We start from the raw sequence: 18484 nt of genomic DNA, 5'->3' as shown, positions 1-18484 counted from the left end.
GGTCTAGCCTAAGAACATTACATTATGACTCCATAGATGAGAAGGAAGTCACAGAATCTGGGAGGTAGTGGGGATCTTAGACATCATCTAGTCTAATCTTCTTCCTTAGTTAAAAAGGAGTTTTTCTGTTATGGATATAAAGAAAATTTCTGTTCTGGACATAAAGAAAATTACTCACAACTTAAGGAACCAACACATGATAGACATTCTTTGATCATGTAGATAATGATCAATTCTGCACAACTTCAATAGGAAGTATTGTTAAAAAGGGAAAAGGAGGTTATATTATCACAGAGCCAAAGTGAAGTATTGAAACCCATTTATAGGGGAAGGAAGTCCAAAGAATGTTTGCAAATAAGTTTCAAAAATGGGAACAAATCACAATCAAAAGGCAAGCTATCATATGTGATTGTAAGGTGTGACTTTATTTAGATTTCTGATGTCTATAGGATGGGGAACTTGTGATAGAAAAGCCTCCATGATTGAATCTTTGAACCTAATTTGAAATCTATAATTTGAGATGTTTGTATGGGGCTATTGAGATATAAAGTGGTTTGCCCACCATCTCATCATATCTATATTTCAGAGTCAGGACTAGAACTTCAGTCCTGAAAACAAAGCCAGTTTTTGCCCTATTGATTATGAGATTTTGACTGTTATGTGAGTTTATTGAGAAGCCAGGTAGTATTTGACGAATTAATATTAAAAACATGAAAAGTAATTATATAGATTTGCCTTCTCTAGATATATTACTTAAAAGAAAAATCAAGCTCTTTTTTCCATGAACATTATATGATTATTCCTAAAATCTCAGCATTGCTACAGCTAGATGGTACAGTAGATAAGAACACCTGTCCTGGGGTCAGGAGGACCTGAAATCAAATATAGTCTGACAATTATTTGATGCATGACCCTTGGTAAGTAACCTTTTCCCAATTTCTTGAAAAAAATAGCAACATTCTGCATTCACTTTATTTCATATTTAGCCTTTCATAAAAATTTAATTTTTACATAAGATCATTCTTTGATTCCATAAATTCCTCATAGCAGTCTTTACCTCTGTATTCCTCAAAGTATAGATTAAGGGATTTAACATTGGAGTTATCATTGAATAAAAAACAGTCATTGCCTTATCAATGGGGAAAATAGTCATTGGCCGGAGATATACAAATATACAAGGAATAAAGAATAAGAGAACAACAGTGATATGGGAGATACAGGTGGAGAGGGCTTTGAGCTTCCCTTCAAGACTGTGAGATTTTAGAGAGGTCAGGATGACCACATAGGAAGCCATCAAGAGAAGAAAGTTTAAGAGGCAGATGAATCCACTATTTGCTGCAACAAATAGACCCAGGGCATGGGTATCCATGCAGACAAGATTGAGCAAAGGGAATAAATCACACATGAAATGATCTATGATATTGGGGCCACAGAAAGGGAGCCAGACTGTGATAAGAAGCTGTATTATTGCATGGAGAAAGCCCCCTATCCAGGCTATCCCTACAAGAAGACCACAGAGTCTCTCATTCATAATCGTGGTATAGTACAGAGGTTTGCAAATTGCCACATAGCGATCATAGGCCATGACTGTGAGTAAGATGATCTCAGTACCACCAAAGAAATGTTCGGCAAAGAGTTGGGTCATGCACCCATTAAACGATATGGTTTTCCTCTCAAAAAGTGAATCTATTATCATTTTAGGAGCCAAGGAAGATGAACAGCAGCCATCTAAAAAAGATAAGTATGATAAAAAATAGTACATGGGGGAGCCCAGAGTCTGGCTGGTGGTGATGGTGATGATTATGAGCAGGTTCCCTGCCAGTGTTGCCAAATAGATGAGCAAAAACACCACAAATGTAACTTTCTGCATCTCTGGATTCTGTGTGAGGCCCAGGAGAATGAATTCTGTCACATTGTTTACACTCTTCATCTATATAAATATTTGAGAAATAAGTTGGTTAGAGTTAATTGAAAAGAGATAATTATAACTAATGATACTTGAAATTTCAGATATGACTCTATCTTCTTATAACTTCACAGATGAATAATATTTTGAAAATTGGAAAAAAACATAGGAAAGTGAAATTTCCTCTATTATTACAACAGATTATTAACTAGATCCTGGAATAAAGAAGTCAGATCTGGAAGAATCCATCATTCTTTTCATCACTTCCTATACTGGACCTTTCTTTTCTGACTGAAACTCTAACAATAAGAATTATTTTTGGCAAAAGCATTTAAGAGGCATGACCTTGGAGCACATTCACATCTGTTATCTTCAAAGTCAACTATAGGGATGGCTAGGTGGTGAAGTGGCTAGAGCACTGGCCCTGGAGTCGGGAGTACCTGAGTTCAAATCCGGTCCCAGACACTTAATAATTACCTAGCTGTGTGGCCTTGAGCAAGACAATTAACCCCATTTACCTTGAAAAACATAAATAAATTTATTAAAAAGTTAACTATATATTAATTTACAAGTTGGAACATAATAAATCCACATTGCTGCCTTGAAGCATAAGTTTTCTCTTTCTCTCTGTTTATCTGTCTTTCTCTCTTTCTCTGTCTCTATCTCCATCTTCCTGTCTGTCTGTCTGTCTCTCTCTGTCTCTCTCTCTCACACACACAGACACAAATATACACTTCCATATAGTCAGAGATTTGACAAGATGTCTCTTTGACCTCTGTATCATTATCATAGAATCTCAGAATTCTAATAATTTTAGATGTCTATTGCAAATAATCAATCTTTTCCCTGCCTACCCCTCAAAAAATTTCTTTACAAAATGTCTGATAAGTGTCTTCTCAAGCTATATATGAGTAAGAATCCATTACCTTTTAATGGAACTTTTTTTAGAATTGTTCCATTTTTTAAACACAAAATTTCTTCTTTAAATGTTATTTTTTTGTTTTTCCTCTTAAGAACAAAAAAAGACTGATTATTTATCCACATGAGACCTTCAGTGTCCCAGGAATGCTAATTTCTTCAGGCTAAATGTTCCCTTTTCTTCAACTAATTCTAACATAACATAATTCAGAGATCCATCTACTTGATGCCCTCTTCTTTTAAATCTTTTCTGCTTCATCCATGTTTTCTAAAATGTGATGCCCAGAATGAGACTCAATACTTTAGGAATGGTGTGTCCATTTCAAAGTGGCAACAATTAGTATCATCTGCTAATTCTGGTTCCTATGTCCTTCTTACTTATAACTAAAGTTGCTTTTGTTCTTAGTTGCCATAGAAATTGTTGACTCATATTGAATTTGAAGGCCACCAAAACCCTAACTTTTTTTTCGACATGGACTATTCTTCGTCCAAGTCTACTGCATTTTGTATTTTTGGAGATTATTTCTAGGAAACTGAAAACAGCCAAATCTTAACTGTATTTAAAAACAACAACAAGAGATTGCTTGCCTGAAGATCTCCAGTGATGAATATCATACTAGCTATGAAGATAAAATACTAAATTTTTGATAGTTACAGTCCATGAGAAAATTCTCCTACAATGAGCAAACAAAATTATTTCCAACTCATTGATCTTATATCTGGCCTCTAAAATCAAGGAGAAAAAGCTGGTGGGAAACCAGGACAAAAATCATCTGTTTTAATTTATTTATTTTGTAACCTCATCTTGAAACAGTCTTTATATTTGCTAACTTTATGAATTAGAGCTAGTTTATTTACTATTCTTAGACTCGATTTCCTTCACTATAAAATAAGCAAGTTTAAACTAAAAGATCACTAAAGCTCATTTCAACTCTAAAACTAATTAGCATAAAACTTTTATTTTTTCTATTCCATAATTAACAGAAACAAATAACATGAGTTTTGCCATAATCAAATTGGAAAGGAAGAGGACTGTGCATGAAATTATCAATATTGATTATATAAATTTCCCTTTTGAATTTCTTAGTTAAACATGTAACTTTTTAATTTAATGATTCAATTTTCCCTCATTCAACATGTAACTTTAACAATTCCATATTTGTCTCTTTTTCATCTTTCTGTTCTCTTCTGTTTATTTTGAAGTGCTCAATGACACTATATATGTTTGTTTGTTTGTGTGTGTGTGTGTGTGTGTGTGTGTGTGTGTATTTTCCAATAGGCATTCTCTCCCTTGACATTCCTCAAATTTTTAAAAGGAAAAAAAAATTTTTGAAACAAATATGTATATTTTAGGGCAAAAAACAACTAAGTCACTAAATCTAATCTGTTTTCCAGAAATTTGGTCCCTTTTATTCAGGTCTGAGCACCTATATATCAATGAAAATTTGTAGTTCCATGTTGTGTTCTAAGTATACCAAAGTAATAAACCAATTCAAGAATTTGGTACCCAAAGAGATTGAATTTTGTTTTCATGTGATTCCTTTGAAAATGCATCTAATTACTTGCCAATTTGCTAAAATATCACTTTTAACAGACATGGAAGTTTCAACTCCTATGAAACAAGGATAGATGAAAGATCGGGGGACATAAAAAAGCAAACATCAATCATCATTGGGAAGCAACTATTTATCTTGGAAAGATCTAAGGTGCTTAGATTATATGCCTTAACAGATACAAAAGCAACAAAATTTAATGACTCCTTAGGTTTCATTAAGCAGTATATTTATAAAATAAGATAATAGTAGGACTGATTTGCCCCCAGTAATAAGACATATGACTGTATTCCACAGTTTAGAAAGGACAATGATAAACTGGAATACACCCAAAGAGGATGATGAATCTGGGGAAGGATCTTTAGAGATGATATCCTGAGCATGAAAGGTACTCAGGTTTTTTTAATCTGAATAAGAACATGGGAATCTAATAGTGTGGGACTGAGTGTGAAAATGTTATATTTTCAATTATTTTATGGGTTATTATATGGATGGGATAAGAGACATTCTTCTTGACAGTGAACAGAATAAGGAGCCAGAGATGGAAATTTCAAAGAGGAATATTTGGATTTATAATGATGAATTTACTGTTAAGTAGAGTAACTTGAAAATGCAGTGACTTGCATTATGGAATAGTGAAAAGGTGAAAAATTACCTCAAACTAATGCTGAATGGTCTGTTTTCTGTTAGGTTGCAGACAGAATTTTTGACAAAGGTCCCCTTTAGCTCTAAATCTATAATCCTGTAATATCTATCATGGTTCTGTATATTCATAGATCTAGCCAAAATCTTGAATTCTAATGATTAATTTCAGTACTGTATGAGGACATTGAGTCTCCTTCAGTATCCAAATCTAAAAATATAATCTGGGTATCAAGAACCATAAGTGTCCATTAAAGCTATGTAATCCTGGTCCAATCTCCTGAACTCTCTAAGCTTCAATTCTCTCAAAAATAAAACAGGTGAAACTAGAACTTCAGTTTTTATATCATAGGGATTCATGACAGTTGCATGAGATTTTACACACAGATATAAATATATACACATGTACATATGTATAGATATTTGTACATTCATACACATATATCATTAGTCATTATATAGATATATATTTTGTGATTACTAAAGACAAGCATCATTCGGAACTAGTTTTTATGTCACTTAATTATTTTGCATAGTTATAAGTTTTAGGATTTCCTATAAAGACATAATATCAGAAAATGATCAAAGTATTGAAATAAAAAAGTCAATGAGTATAAAAATATTTTAAGTTCTAGGTAGTAAGGATCTAATCTAGCAAAATCATCTGTCAAGTAAAACAATAGATGTGCAGTATTAATTAGTTTGGCTAAGGTCACAGAATTAGAGCAATTTGGCTCTGTAACAGCACTAATAGCAGTAAACAATATTTATTGCTATTCTGGGGTACTCTCTAGTGCAGCTGAAGAGAAATTGAGAGTTAATTCTTATTTGTTTTCCCTTCATGCTCTGAATCATTTGTTTTCTAGTTAGGCTGGCAATACTGAATTTTGCTCTTTGAGAAGCACAATGGATTGAATTCTGACCTAGGAATCAGGAAATAGGTGTTAAAATCCAACCCATAGACTAATCTTATAAAAGTCATTTGACTTATCCAGGTCTCCATTTCTTAACCTTTAAGATGGGAATGATTTAGACAATGTTATTATAGTATAGATTTATAATATAGTATAGTATAGTAAAGAATACTTTTAAAAACTTAAAATGTTTTTAACACATCTATGACATTAGGATAGAAGAGGATAGAGATGATGATGCTTGGGTGAAATGTACTTACTCCTGTAGATAGACTCATTTTGGTGATAAAAAAATAAATATTGACAAATGAATTTAGGTTGCAACTCTTGTAATGACCTAGTGTTTTTTTTTTTTGTATTTCTTTTTTTGATGACTGCAGAGGGGGCTTAGTTAAATCAGTGAGACAATGCTTTAGTTTGAGAATTACTCACTGTATGTATTGTCAATGGTAATTAGGTCTTTCCAAATGCATTCTTTTGAAATGTAAATAGTCTTTGAATTAGGCATCATAAAATTGCTTTGAAGAAACTAAACACACATGTTAGAGGAGAAAATTAGAATAAGCAGGAGTAAAAACTGGAAACAGATTTAAAGTTGGAATTGTATTTTGGGGAGGTTGAATTTTGAGATGGAAATGAATTTAGAGATATATTTAGAAATGAATTTAGAGATGGATTCACAGGATTCTGTGCAGAGTTTAGATACTGACCTTAATCAGATGTACCTTTAGCCACAGGCATACCAACAGACTTACTACAAATCCCTCACCATACCTGTTCTATTACTAATCACCTGATTTACAGGGCAAAAATAGTTGAATTGCCATTTTGGCATGTTCTCTTAATAGGATCAGTTATTAATCCTTAGAAGATCATTCTCAGAAGAAAACTCTCATTTTATAGATGGACTTAGCAAATATCTGAGGGAGGATTTGAACACAGGTGATTTTATTCAAAATCTCATTGTGTCCATAGTTTCTAATGTATGGTTAGATAGTCACTCTTCCAACCTAATGTTATCAGCAAATTCCTTTATATATATATATATATATATATATACATATATATATATATGTATATATATATATATATGAAACTAATAACAATTATAGATATTTAATATCAAACATTTTGTAACATCAAAAGAAATACCAGTCTTCCCATTCATTCTCTCTCTCTCTCTGTCTCTGTCTCTGTCCCTCTCTCTCTCTCTCTCTCTCTCTCTCTCTCTCTCTCTCCTTCTGACAATATTTTTTGAATAAAAAAATTCTGGAAAAAACCGAATTACTTAAAAGCTTCAGATCTGAGATATATTTAGATTTAACTTTGATATACAAAATAAGTATTTAAAATTTTTATAAAAGCTTTAAAAATCAGGTTTACAGGTACCATGAAAACAGCAGTGGCTTAAAAGTTCTTGGAATGGACATCTCCTCCTGAAGTGTCTACAAATAGTTCCTCAAGGAGTATTTCTTGTACTGCTTAAAACCAGCTGAGAGATGTTCCTTTAATCTCTACATGAAGATTCTTTTTCCATAACTCTTTAACAAGGATTAGAGGCACCAATAACATAAAATGTAGCTATCTGAGGAAGATACTGCTTTCTACAAATAATTTTACCAGGGAACATTTTAGCCTATTGGTTTCAACTCTTTTCTAACTCAATGTAATGGGGGAATTAATGTAAACTTCTTTCAGTGTGGAGAGTGACGTATTAGTCTCTTAGCTCTTCCGAGGATTAATAATTGATCCTAGTAAGAGAACATGCCAAAATGGCAATTCAACTATTTTAACCCTATAAATCAGGTGATTAGTAATAGAAAAGATATGGTGAGGGATTTGTAGTAATTCTGTTGGTATGTCTGTGGCTAAAGGTACATCTGATTTAAGTCAATATCTAAACTCTGAACAGGATTAGGTGACAAACAGTGATCATAATTAGGGTAGGATGAATTCTGAGAAATATAAAAAATATGGATTAATTTGTGCAAAAAAAATGAGCACTGAATATAATAGCAAAAGCAATTTCTTCTTCCTTCTCTTCATTCTTCTCCTACTTCTTCAATCTTGTTTTCCTATTTTTTTCTGAATCAAAGATCAACTATCTTTTATTTTTAAAATTCATTTATTTTCATCCATATGTACATGCATATTTTCAATTCGTAAAATTTCCCTCCATCCTCTCTTCCCACCTGCTCTCCTCAGCAAGGAACAGTAGGATTAGCATGTTACATACATATTTTGTATAATTGTTTGCAAATTAGTAATTTTTGACATGAGGAATTAGGATTAAGGGAAAGAAATACATAAGTGTTCATCAGATTCAGAAGGGTTTTTTTGCATTGTTTTTGTTTTGTATTGTTTTGTTTTTCTTCCTCTAGTTGGGGATAATATAGTCCATAACCAGTCAAATACAGTTGACCCAGGTCTCTGGACTGCCAAGAGGATATATTTCCATCAAGGTTGCTCATCTCATAATGTTGTTATTGATGTGTAAATTGCTCTTTTAGTTCTACTCCCTTCCCTAAGCATCAGATCCCAGTCATTCCATGCTTCTCTAGAATCAGACCGTTTATGGTTTCCATGCTTCTCTAGAATCAGACCATTTATGGTTTCTTATAAAACAACAGTACTCCATAGAATTCATGTACCATAATTTATTTAGCTATTCCCTAGTTGATATGCATCCTCTCAATTTCCAATTCTTTGGCAATGCAAAAAGAGCTGCTATGAATATTTTGGAACATGTAGGGATTTTCCTATTTTTTATAATTTTTTTTCTGGATATTGACCTAGAATTGGAATGACTAGGTCAAAGGTTATGAACAGTGTTATTGTTCTTTGAGCATATTTCCATATTTGTCTCCAGAAAGGTTAGGTCCATTTACAACTAGAACACAATGCATCAGTGTCCCAATCCTCCCACAATCTCTCCAACACTGATCATCTTCCCTTTTACTCATCTTGTGAGTTGATACTTCATTGTTGATTAAATTTGCATTTCTCTACTCAATAGTGATTTGGAGCATTTTTTTTTCATATGATTATATATAGCTTTAATTTCTTCATTTGAAAAGTGTCTGTTCATATCCTTTGAACATTTATGAATCCAGAAATGACATGCAATCTTATGAATCAGATGGAATTCTCTATATATTTGAGAAATTAGACCTTTATCAGAACTCCCAGATGTGAAGATTGTTTCCCAATTTTCTGCTTTTCGTCCAATTTTGGCAGCATTGATTTTATCAGTGCAAAACCTTTTTAATTTAACATAGTCAAAATCATTCATTTTGCAGTTTAAAATGTGCTCTAATTCTTGTTTCATCATAAATTTATGCCTTTTCCATAGATCAGATAGAGTATTTTCGGACTATTAATTTATCTACGGTATTGCTTTTTATGTCTAAAAATCCTGTACCCATTTTGACCTTATTTTGGTATAGGGTGTGAGATATGGATCTATGCCTAGTTTTTGCTATACTATTTTCCAGTTTTACCGACAATTTCTGTCAAATATTGAGTTCTTATCCCAGGGACTGATGTCTTTGGGTTTGTGAGAAAGTAGATTGCTATAGCCATATACTGCAGTTTCTTTTGAACCTATGCTCATCCACTGATCCATTAGTCAATTTCTTATTCAGTACCAGGCAGTGTTGATGACTGCTTCTTTATAGAATAGTTTTAGATTTGGTAGAGATAGACCACCTTCCTTTACATTTTTTTCATCAATTCCTTTGCTGTTCTTGCCCTATTGTTGCTCCAGATGAATTTTGTTACTATTTTTTTCTAGCTTCAGTATTGTAGTTATTTGGTAATTTGATTGGTATCGCACTAAATAAGTGATTTAATTGTCATTTTTATTATATTAGCTCTACGTATCCACAAGCATTTGACATTTTTCCAATTATTTAGATCTGACTTTATCTGTGGGAGGAGTGCTTTATAATTGTGTTTATATAGTTTCAGGGTTTGACTTGGAGGGAGAATCCCAGGTGTTTAATGTTGTATATAGTTATTTTAAATGAAATTTCTCTTTCTATCTCTTGCTCTTGGGCTTTGGTGTTCATATATGGAAATGGTCATAATTTATTTGGGCTTATTTTATATCTTGTTACTTTGTTGAACTTGTTAATTGTTTCAAGGAGCTTTTTAGATGATTTTGTCAGGTTCTCTAGGTAGACCATGATGTTATTTGCAAAGAGTGAAAGTTTTGCTTCTTAATCGACAATTTTGATTCCTTCAATTTCTTGTTCTTCTCTTATTGCTACTGAAAGAATTTCTAATACTATATTGAATAATAATAGTGCTGCATTTATTCCCCTTAAATATATTTGTTGATGTTTTAAATAGATATTATTCATTATTTTAAGGAAAGCTCCATTTATTCCAAAATTTTCTAGTGTGTTTAAAATGAATGGAACTTGTATTTTATCAAAGGCTTTTTCAACATCTATAGAGATAATCATATAATTTCTCTTGGTTTTGCTATATAGATTTGTTTAATTATCTTGTTTTCCCAATGATGAACTCTCCTTTCCTGCTTGGTATAAATCTAGCCTGATCATAGTGTATTATCCTGGTAGTAACTTGCTGTAGTCTCATTGCTAATATTTAAGAGTTTTGCATCAATATTCATTAGGGAGATTGGTCTATAATTTTCTTTGTCTAGTTGGTTCTTCCTGGTTTAGATATCAGTACCATGTTTGTGTCATCAAATGAGGTTGGCAGAACTCATTCCTCTCCCATTTTTTAAAATAGTTCATGTGGAATAGGAATTAATTGTTCCTTAAATGTTTGGTAGAATTCACTTGTAAATCCATCTGGACCTGCAGACTTTTTATTATGGAGTTTATTGATGGTTTCTTCAATTTCTCTTTCTGAAATGGGGGTTATTTAAGCAGCTTTGACTCAAATTGCATCAAATTATAACTATAATCATTTTTTACCCTATCCCCTTTTCAAGTATTTTTCAAATACACCCTATGCTCCTCATAAGCCAAAGTATGACCCAAAGACATCATTTCTTGAACTATTTGTGTTGCTCTACTCAGGCCTATTTTCTATCACACTTTTCCTCCCTCCTATACATCCAGAGTACTTAACATCCTGTTCAATGAAACAAGTCCTATTATCTCTCCCACTTTAACCCCCCCCTCCCATCCAGGGTGCACAATGTCTTGTTAACTGAAGCATCTATTAAGTCAAACCCTGATCTAATTAAATGTAAGAATCTTGAAGATCTAAGTACTGGGAGGCTCTGAAGGTCTCATCTGAGAACTTTACAAATAATTGCAAGTTACTGTATAGACCTGACTTACACTGTGTCTAAAAGCTTCCTGCTGACTTTCCCCAGTTTCCTACCTCCTGGATTTTACTTCCCCTTTTCCCCCAAAGAGACAGACCTTCACTGAAGATACTTAATGATGTCAACAGTTGAATACTTTTATGAATCTTCTCTTTTTCTTGGTGAGATCTGTGGTGTGAATGTCAGTATAGGAGCTTCATTTATCTTTGGTAGGGCAAAGTTCCATTAGCATGTTAGCTTCACACTGCCATCTTAGCTCTGCCCTGGAATCTTTTTTTCCTGTTTTTATACTAAAGTTGGGGCAATTTATATTTTTTGTTTTGTGTAGCATTCATTTTTGATTTCTTCAACTATAACTCAAAAAACCCCAGGTTTTGAAATAGTCCATGGGATTTTAAATGGAGTTACTTGTCTATGACTTTTACATCCAAATCTATTTAGCTTCTTTGAGTAGTGAATAAACCTCAATCTGATCTTCTGTGAGTCACTGTTTAAGTTTTGATGGTTTAAGATGAATGTAAATAGCATATTTTTTCCCTTTCCAGTCAGAAACTTTACCTCAAGGATATTTTGGTACCAAATTAATATCTCTCTTATGGAAAACTTTGCCATCTTTTTTGCCTAATCTTTAAGAGTCATTGAAAGGGGGTGGTTAGGTGGCACAGTGGATAAAGCACTGGCCCTGGAGTCAGGAGTACCTGGGTTCGAATAGTCTCAGACACTTAATAATTACCTAACTGTGTGGCCTTGGGCAAGCCACTTAACCCCACTGCCTAGCAAAAACCTAAAAAAAAAAGAGTCATTGAATGGGGCCCCTCTCTCCTACCCTGAGGGATGTGTGCCATTTTGTTAAGATAGCTTCATAAAAAAATCTTTTAATCACTCTGGACTGAGTATTCATGAACCATTTATAACAATTTAGGGGCTTGCCCACAATATTAATGGTATTTTCCAGGAAGAACATAAGAGAATAATGTGTTTGATTTCAAGTCCACTTTCTTGGGGTTCTTTGCTGGGGAAATATCTCAGAGATTCCAGATGATTGACCCAGGTTTGGAGCTGAGAGTGATTTAAATGATACAATGTCTGGCAGTAGAACCACAGTATGCAGGATGGCATTGCTGGCCAGAACCACCCTGGACTGACTGAGAAATCCTCCAGGTGGGAGAGCTATCCTGAAGGAGAGGCCAAAGGATAAGAAGATGTCCCAGAGGAGGGAGGGAGATTTGGGTTCCCTCTCTAGGAATTTCCCAAAAATCTTAAAGAGGAAAGGTTGCTTCCAGACTTTGGGGGTAAAGGAGCCACATGGTCAGTAGCTGGAAGCCAAAGAAACCAGTAGGAAGGAAACTAGATTGGATCCAGTCTGATGTCTAAGTGAGTTTAAATGTTCCTGTACTAGGGTGTGGGTGTGCATGTTAGTTCTATGTCCTTTCTTGTGTAAAGTGCCCTGTTTTTACTTATTTCTGGGTCTGGGGAGTCTGTCTAAGTTTTAAACTGGGGATCTGAGAGTTGGGTTGAGGAGTTTCAGAAATAAATCTGCAGTATCCATGGAGATCAGCCCCTCTCTCACTGAGCTTGTGGTATCTGTGCTGGTGTGTAGAGTTAAAGAGAAAAGGAGAGGGGCATTTTTAAGGAGAAAAAGATGTGGTTCAGGACAGTTTATAAGAGAGAAAGAACTTTTAAGGGAAAAATTGAGAAGTAATAGGAGAGAGGATTTCTTATCTTGCTGGCTGTCTGGGAAAGATCCCATATGTTCTCCCTGGATTGGGGGAAGGGGGTGCTAGATTGGACATGTGGTAGTCTTGGACATGTGATAGACTTGATCCCATCAGCCATCTTGCTACATCTTGAACTCTAAACTGAGTTCAGCTGAGGAGTGCCCCATCCACCCAAGGAGAGATAAGGTGGGGAGAGATGAAGTGCTTAAGCCTTAAAGGGAAAGATATTCTGCCACAGGTGGGATATATGATTGGAAAAGGATGAAAATACAAAATCCTGGTGTTAGGAGATACATTTATTGAAAGGAAATCCTGCTCAATGAATGTCTCTGGCCAAATGGTCTAAAAGTGATGACTCTTAACTGTTTATAAGGTTTCTGAACTAGAATTTAGGGAAAGTCTGAGGTTTTAAAAGAGGGGAATTATTGCTGCTACATTCTAACAAAATGTGTACAGAGTGTGTGTGTGGGGGGAATTAAACAACCTAGACTGTGAAATTGGTTTGGGATTTTAAACTCTATTGAAATCAATGAGTGAAAGGAAAGTGAGACTGGATTATCTAAGAAGAAAAATACCTATGTTATCAGGGATATTTACTGATTTATTTCGGGGAAAACTAATGCTAACACTTGCATTTTTATTTTGGATGGAGCTTTTGGCATGTGAATGATAGATTCTATGTATATAAGGTACTCTAAAGCTTTATCAAACTACACTGTTAGGCAGTTAATTGTCATTGCATTATGGTTTTAAAGGTATTATATGTATTAAGTGAAGTCTGAGAGGATCTGAGTAAAGAGGTCTGAAAGACAAAAGTGTAAAGACAGTGGGATATTCATTTTGCTCTTGTTCTAAAGGGAATGAGATGTTTAAATAAGAATCTTATGTTTAATGTAAATTACTAATGTATGTTTAAGTTTAAAAAAGTCAGGAACATATACTTTTCTATTGGTAACAGCAGAAAGTTCATGTGGTGGCTCTGACTGATGACTGAATAAAAGAGAAATTGTGTGGTCCCATTGTAAGGTAGCTTATTGATGACTAAGATGTATTTGCCAATTATGTGATATTCTTTTGTAACTGCAAAGAGGTTATATTTTCAATATTTAGCCATCTCTTGTGAATATATGTTATTTAAATTCTGCATTTTTAAAGCCTGGGATTAACATGTGTTTGCTTTGAAAAGCAATACAGAAAATTTAAAAAATTATGACCCCCTTCTGTGATAGATCTGTGGGTTCATGAATAATGTAATAATGGAAGGATTACTCTGTACAATCTAGTAACTTATGTGTTATTCTTATTGCTGTTTTGTTAAATTGGAAGTAGTAACACATGTTGGGAATTTAGTCACCTAAGATTTTCTAATGGCTTCAAAGAATTTGGAAAATAATAATTTGTATATTAGGGGGCAGCTAGGTGGTACAATGGATAGAGCACAGGTCCTGGAGTCAGAGGAGGACCTGAGTTCAAATACGACCTCAAATATTGAATAATTACCTAGCTGTGGGACCTTGGGAAACTCACTTAATTCCAATTACCTTGAAAAAACAAAAATAATAATTTGTATGATAAGGATGGCTAGTAGCTAAACAAGTTTATGTGTAGACGTTTCTAGCTATGTATATGTGAATTAGAAATATTAGTTTAAACAGTCTTCTGGCCAAAGAAAGTGTTTATTTGTTGTAAAATACAACAGGCTAGAAGGAGGGTTCTCTAGCCAAGGGGAATCTTATATTCCATCTTTATATAGAGATAGAGTAGATATGATTTCAGATGAAGTGATGTTTCTAGTAAGAGGTAGGAGATGAGGCATGTAGGGCTAGTCACAGTTAGAACTCTTGGTTTTACCAAAGACCCAGGAAGGACACTCAGAGTTTTAGGTAGGGGATTTCATTAATTAGGATTCCATCAAGACGTTAATTGGAATTTAGTGAATTGTCCTCACTGGAAATTCTGATTAGGCAAAACAACTATTTTAGATAATGGGTCTTTTAATCAATTTTCTCTTTTTTATGTCAGATACCAGAATGGTCAGAATGAAACCACTGTGATAATTTCTTGTTCTTGGAGCCAAGGAAGCCAATGGTTTGAAGATGTTCGATAACAGGGATGTATAGTTGAAGGGCTGGCTTCTCAGTATGGCTTGAAGCTGGGCCTTTTTGACTTGATTTCCCCAAAGTGACATATGAATGATGTCTTATCTGAAAGAATAAATCTGGCTTAAGACACTTGACTGACCACATGACCTCTGCCTGGACACTGACATTCAATAATTATATCTATAAAGTAATTTTCCTTTAATGTCCTGGATCTTTATAGTTACTAAGCAAACAAGGGAGAAAAAAGTCATAGGTGAATTGGATTTAATAGATAGGTAAGGTGTGTTCTGACACCTGCTATCATCTACATGTGAAGTTAGGAATTAAATTTCCTTAATTTTTTTTTTTTATGTTGGAGGGAATATTTAGGTAAAAAGAAGAAAGTGAAATTCTTAGGAGAATTAAAGTTTCAAAGACTAGTGTAAGTAAAGGAATGTGAGTCAGAGAAGTACATCAAGAAAAGGAAAATCTATGGTACATTTGGGAATATTTTGGGAAAAAGAAATTCATTTTGATTAACGATATTTGAGTCACAATTGTAACACGGTAAAAAGGTTAAGACTTTTACAAGCTTAAGTTAATGTGATAATTCTCATTGGCAGTTTGCTCATGTAGGAAAATACTTATGGGAGTTTATTGTGTTAAAGTGAAACATGTATGTCAATATAACAGAAAGTAAGGCAAAATATAATTTGTAATAAACTTCAGAATCTCATGGTCTTGTGATGTTTTAATCTGAGTAAAATGTTAAGATGTTTCTTCACCAGAAGAAAAGGTCTCAATAAATCACTTGAGCTAGAGCTGGAGAGGACCTTTTGTAGCAGATTCAGAAGATGCAGAGGACATTGGATGTCTCCAAGGAGAAGAAAAGAAGAGAGGAGAGTCAATGGGCCAGTTCATCTCCACCATCTCTAGTCAATGTGCACATTGTTTACTCAGGGGATCTGTACCTATAACTTCCCCTTGATTCTGTAAGTGTAACACCCCAACTCATACCCCTCTCCTTATGGAAAGGAGGAAGAGAGGCAGGCTGAAGCTGTTCTCCAATGAGAGAAAAGGAGAGAGAGATTATTGGGTGGCATATTTATATCCTACATGAGTCTGTATATCCTATCTAGGGAGAGTCCTATCTCTGATTTAGACAACAGGGTATAAGTAATAGTGGGAGAAGAATCTATCAGACAGAAGTCATTGCCCAGTCTTGTGGTATGTCTGACTGTGATGGTCCAAGGCTGTTTGAGAATTGGCCTTGGGTGGTAGTCCCCCTGGGTCTAGCCTAGATTTTCAATTCCTTCAGAGATGTACTGTGGCACAGGATTCTGATCCAGAGGAGAGAAGCAGCAGTGCCATATGACTGAGTGAGTTCAGTGTGACTATTGTTTATACCAGTCTGGCCAAGATATTTTCCTGGGGAGTAGTAAATATCTGGACACATCCAGAAGCAGGGTCCATATATTCTGGACTGTACAAATTAAAGAGATAGGTGGACTGAGACTCATGTGAGATGTAATGATGGTACCTGGATACCTTGTCAGGATCCACCACAGGAAAGAAAATTTTAAATGTTGCTGAATATACCCATCTGCTAAGGGTTGGTTGGGTCGTTGTTTTCTAGAATTATGGTACTTCTACCTAGACACAGGATGGGAGTTAAGGCGATAGAATTCCATTTTATAACCTGATTGGATTCTAAGCTATAGTGGAAACAATTACCACTTATACAGCCTTTGCATACCACTTGCTTTGAATAAGAATTCCAATGACACTGGAGATGTAATATTTACAAACAAACATAGCATTTATTTCTCCCCTTCCAAGAAGTCTCTTATCTTGTCATTTGTTGACCCAGGCAAAGGATTGTATTGGTGCTATTTAAAGAATGACAAAGTAACATTGACATAGGACAACTTAGCATTGAAATGGAAAAGAACAAGCCTGGACATGGAAGATTGGCATTTTTAAACATGGAGACCACATTCAGATTGATAAACCCCAAATATAGATCAATTTTTTTAAAAAGAAATAGAACATTTAGATATTTATTTTTTGAGTTCGCACATTTTGATCAAAATTGACACTGTAGAATCAAGTATAGAACAATCAAACATGCATATAGGGAGATGATGAACATCAGTGGAGAGAGAATGACACATCTTTTTTTTTTAAAGATGGAAATTAAATGTATTTATATACACACACACAAGAAATTTACACTTGAAAATTTAAAAATGTCAACTTCATAATTAAAAGATGAGGGAAGTATGTTTTAGTTCAGGTTTTTCAGCAAAAGATTTGTGGATTTGCATGGTCTGCAAGTCCAATGTGCCAACAAATTTTCTATGACAACCAAAACAGTATATGCTATTGTATGATGCAGTAGAACAATCATAACTTCCTTGAAATAGGAGGCAATAGTTCCACTGAATTCTGGAGTGCTGACACTAAACATAGGGTACTGTATTAGTTCCAAGGACCAGGCTTCAAAAAATACATAAACAATAGTTAAAATATGTAACTGTTGCCTTTCGTCTTTTATTATATCTCATTGTGATTCCTCTGCTCTCTTATTCTGAGCTATTCTATAAGAGAATGGGATGCCTCAAGGAGTAGTTTCCCCTTATGAAGCATCTTCAAGTAAAAGCTGAATGATCACTTCATGGGTCTGGTTGTCAGATCTTTTTTTTAGATTTTGCAAGGCAAATGGGGTTAAGTGGCTTGCCCAAGGCCACACAGCTAGGTGATTATTAAGTGTCTGAGACTGGATTTGAACCCAGGTACTCCTGACTCCAGGGCCGGTGCTTCATCCATTGCACCACCTAGCTGCCCCAACACCACCTAGCCGCCTCATGTCAGATTTATTTTAAAAGTATAAGTTACATTAAATAGTTACTGAAGCCATTTCAATTCTGAAATTCTTTGTGGACTAAGCATGAATTGATGCTGAAGACAAGCCCACACTCAAATTCAAAGATTTTCTCTCTAATTTGAATTCCGAGTTAATGGAAAGAAAACTGGATTTGGAGATGATCTCAGTTACAATACTTCATCTGCTACTTACTACTTGATTGACAATGAGGATTTCAGTTTGCTTTCAGTTCCTTTACCCTCTCAGTCATAATAATTAAGTAATTAGAATACATGATTCCCCAAAATCACTCCCAACTTAAACCCTCTAATTCTATGATTAAGCTTCAGTAATTTTTTCACTTTGGGTGAAAAGTTTTCCACACTCATTACCCTGAGAAGTTCTGTCTTGTGTGAACTGTCAAGATAAATAATGTCTTGTGGCTGAAGTCGTTCAGCACTCATTTTATTAAAGGGATTTTCTCCAATATGAATTCTCTGATGTACTGCAAGGTGTCTGGTCTTTCTAAAGGCTCTACCACATTCATTACATTTATAGGGCTTTTTCTCCAGTATGAA

At 34.4% G+C, this 18484-nt stretch overlaps 1 protein-coding gene across 1 annotated transcript; it reads right to left on the bottom strand.

Moving 5' to 3' along the window:
• Positions 1 to 1000: 1000 nt before the first annotated feature.
• On the bottom strand, positions 1001 to 9225 carry LOC141517095 (olfactory receptor 4C12-like). The gene is made up of 2 exons (XM_074228013.1): positions 9208 to 9225; positions 1001 to 1930 (listed from the first exon to the last, which is right to left on the bottom strand). The coding sequence occupies exons 1-2, from the start codon at positions 9223 to 9225 to the stop codon at positions 1001 to 1003; spliced, it is 948 nt and encodes a 315-aa protein (XP_074084114.1).
• Between the last annotated feature and the right edge of the window lie 9259 nt (positions 9226 to 18484).

This window comes from Macrotis lagotis, chromosome 3 (genome assembly GCF_037893015.1).
Source record: "Macrotis lagotis isolate mMagLag1 chromosome 3, bilby.v1.9.chrom.fasta, whole genome shotgun sequence".
NCBI lineage: Eukaryota > Metazoa > Chordata > Mammalia > Peramelemorphia > Peramelidae > Macrotis > Macrotis lagotis.
The sequence above is the reverse complement of the archived record's forward strand: the minus strand, read 5'-3'. Positions and strand labels throughout refer to the sequence as shown.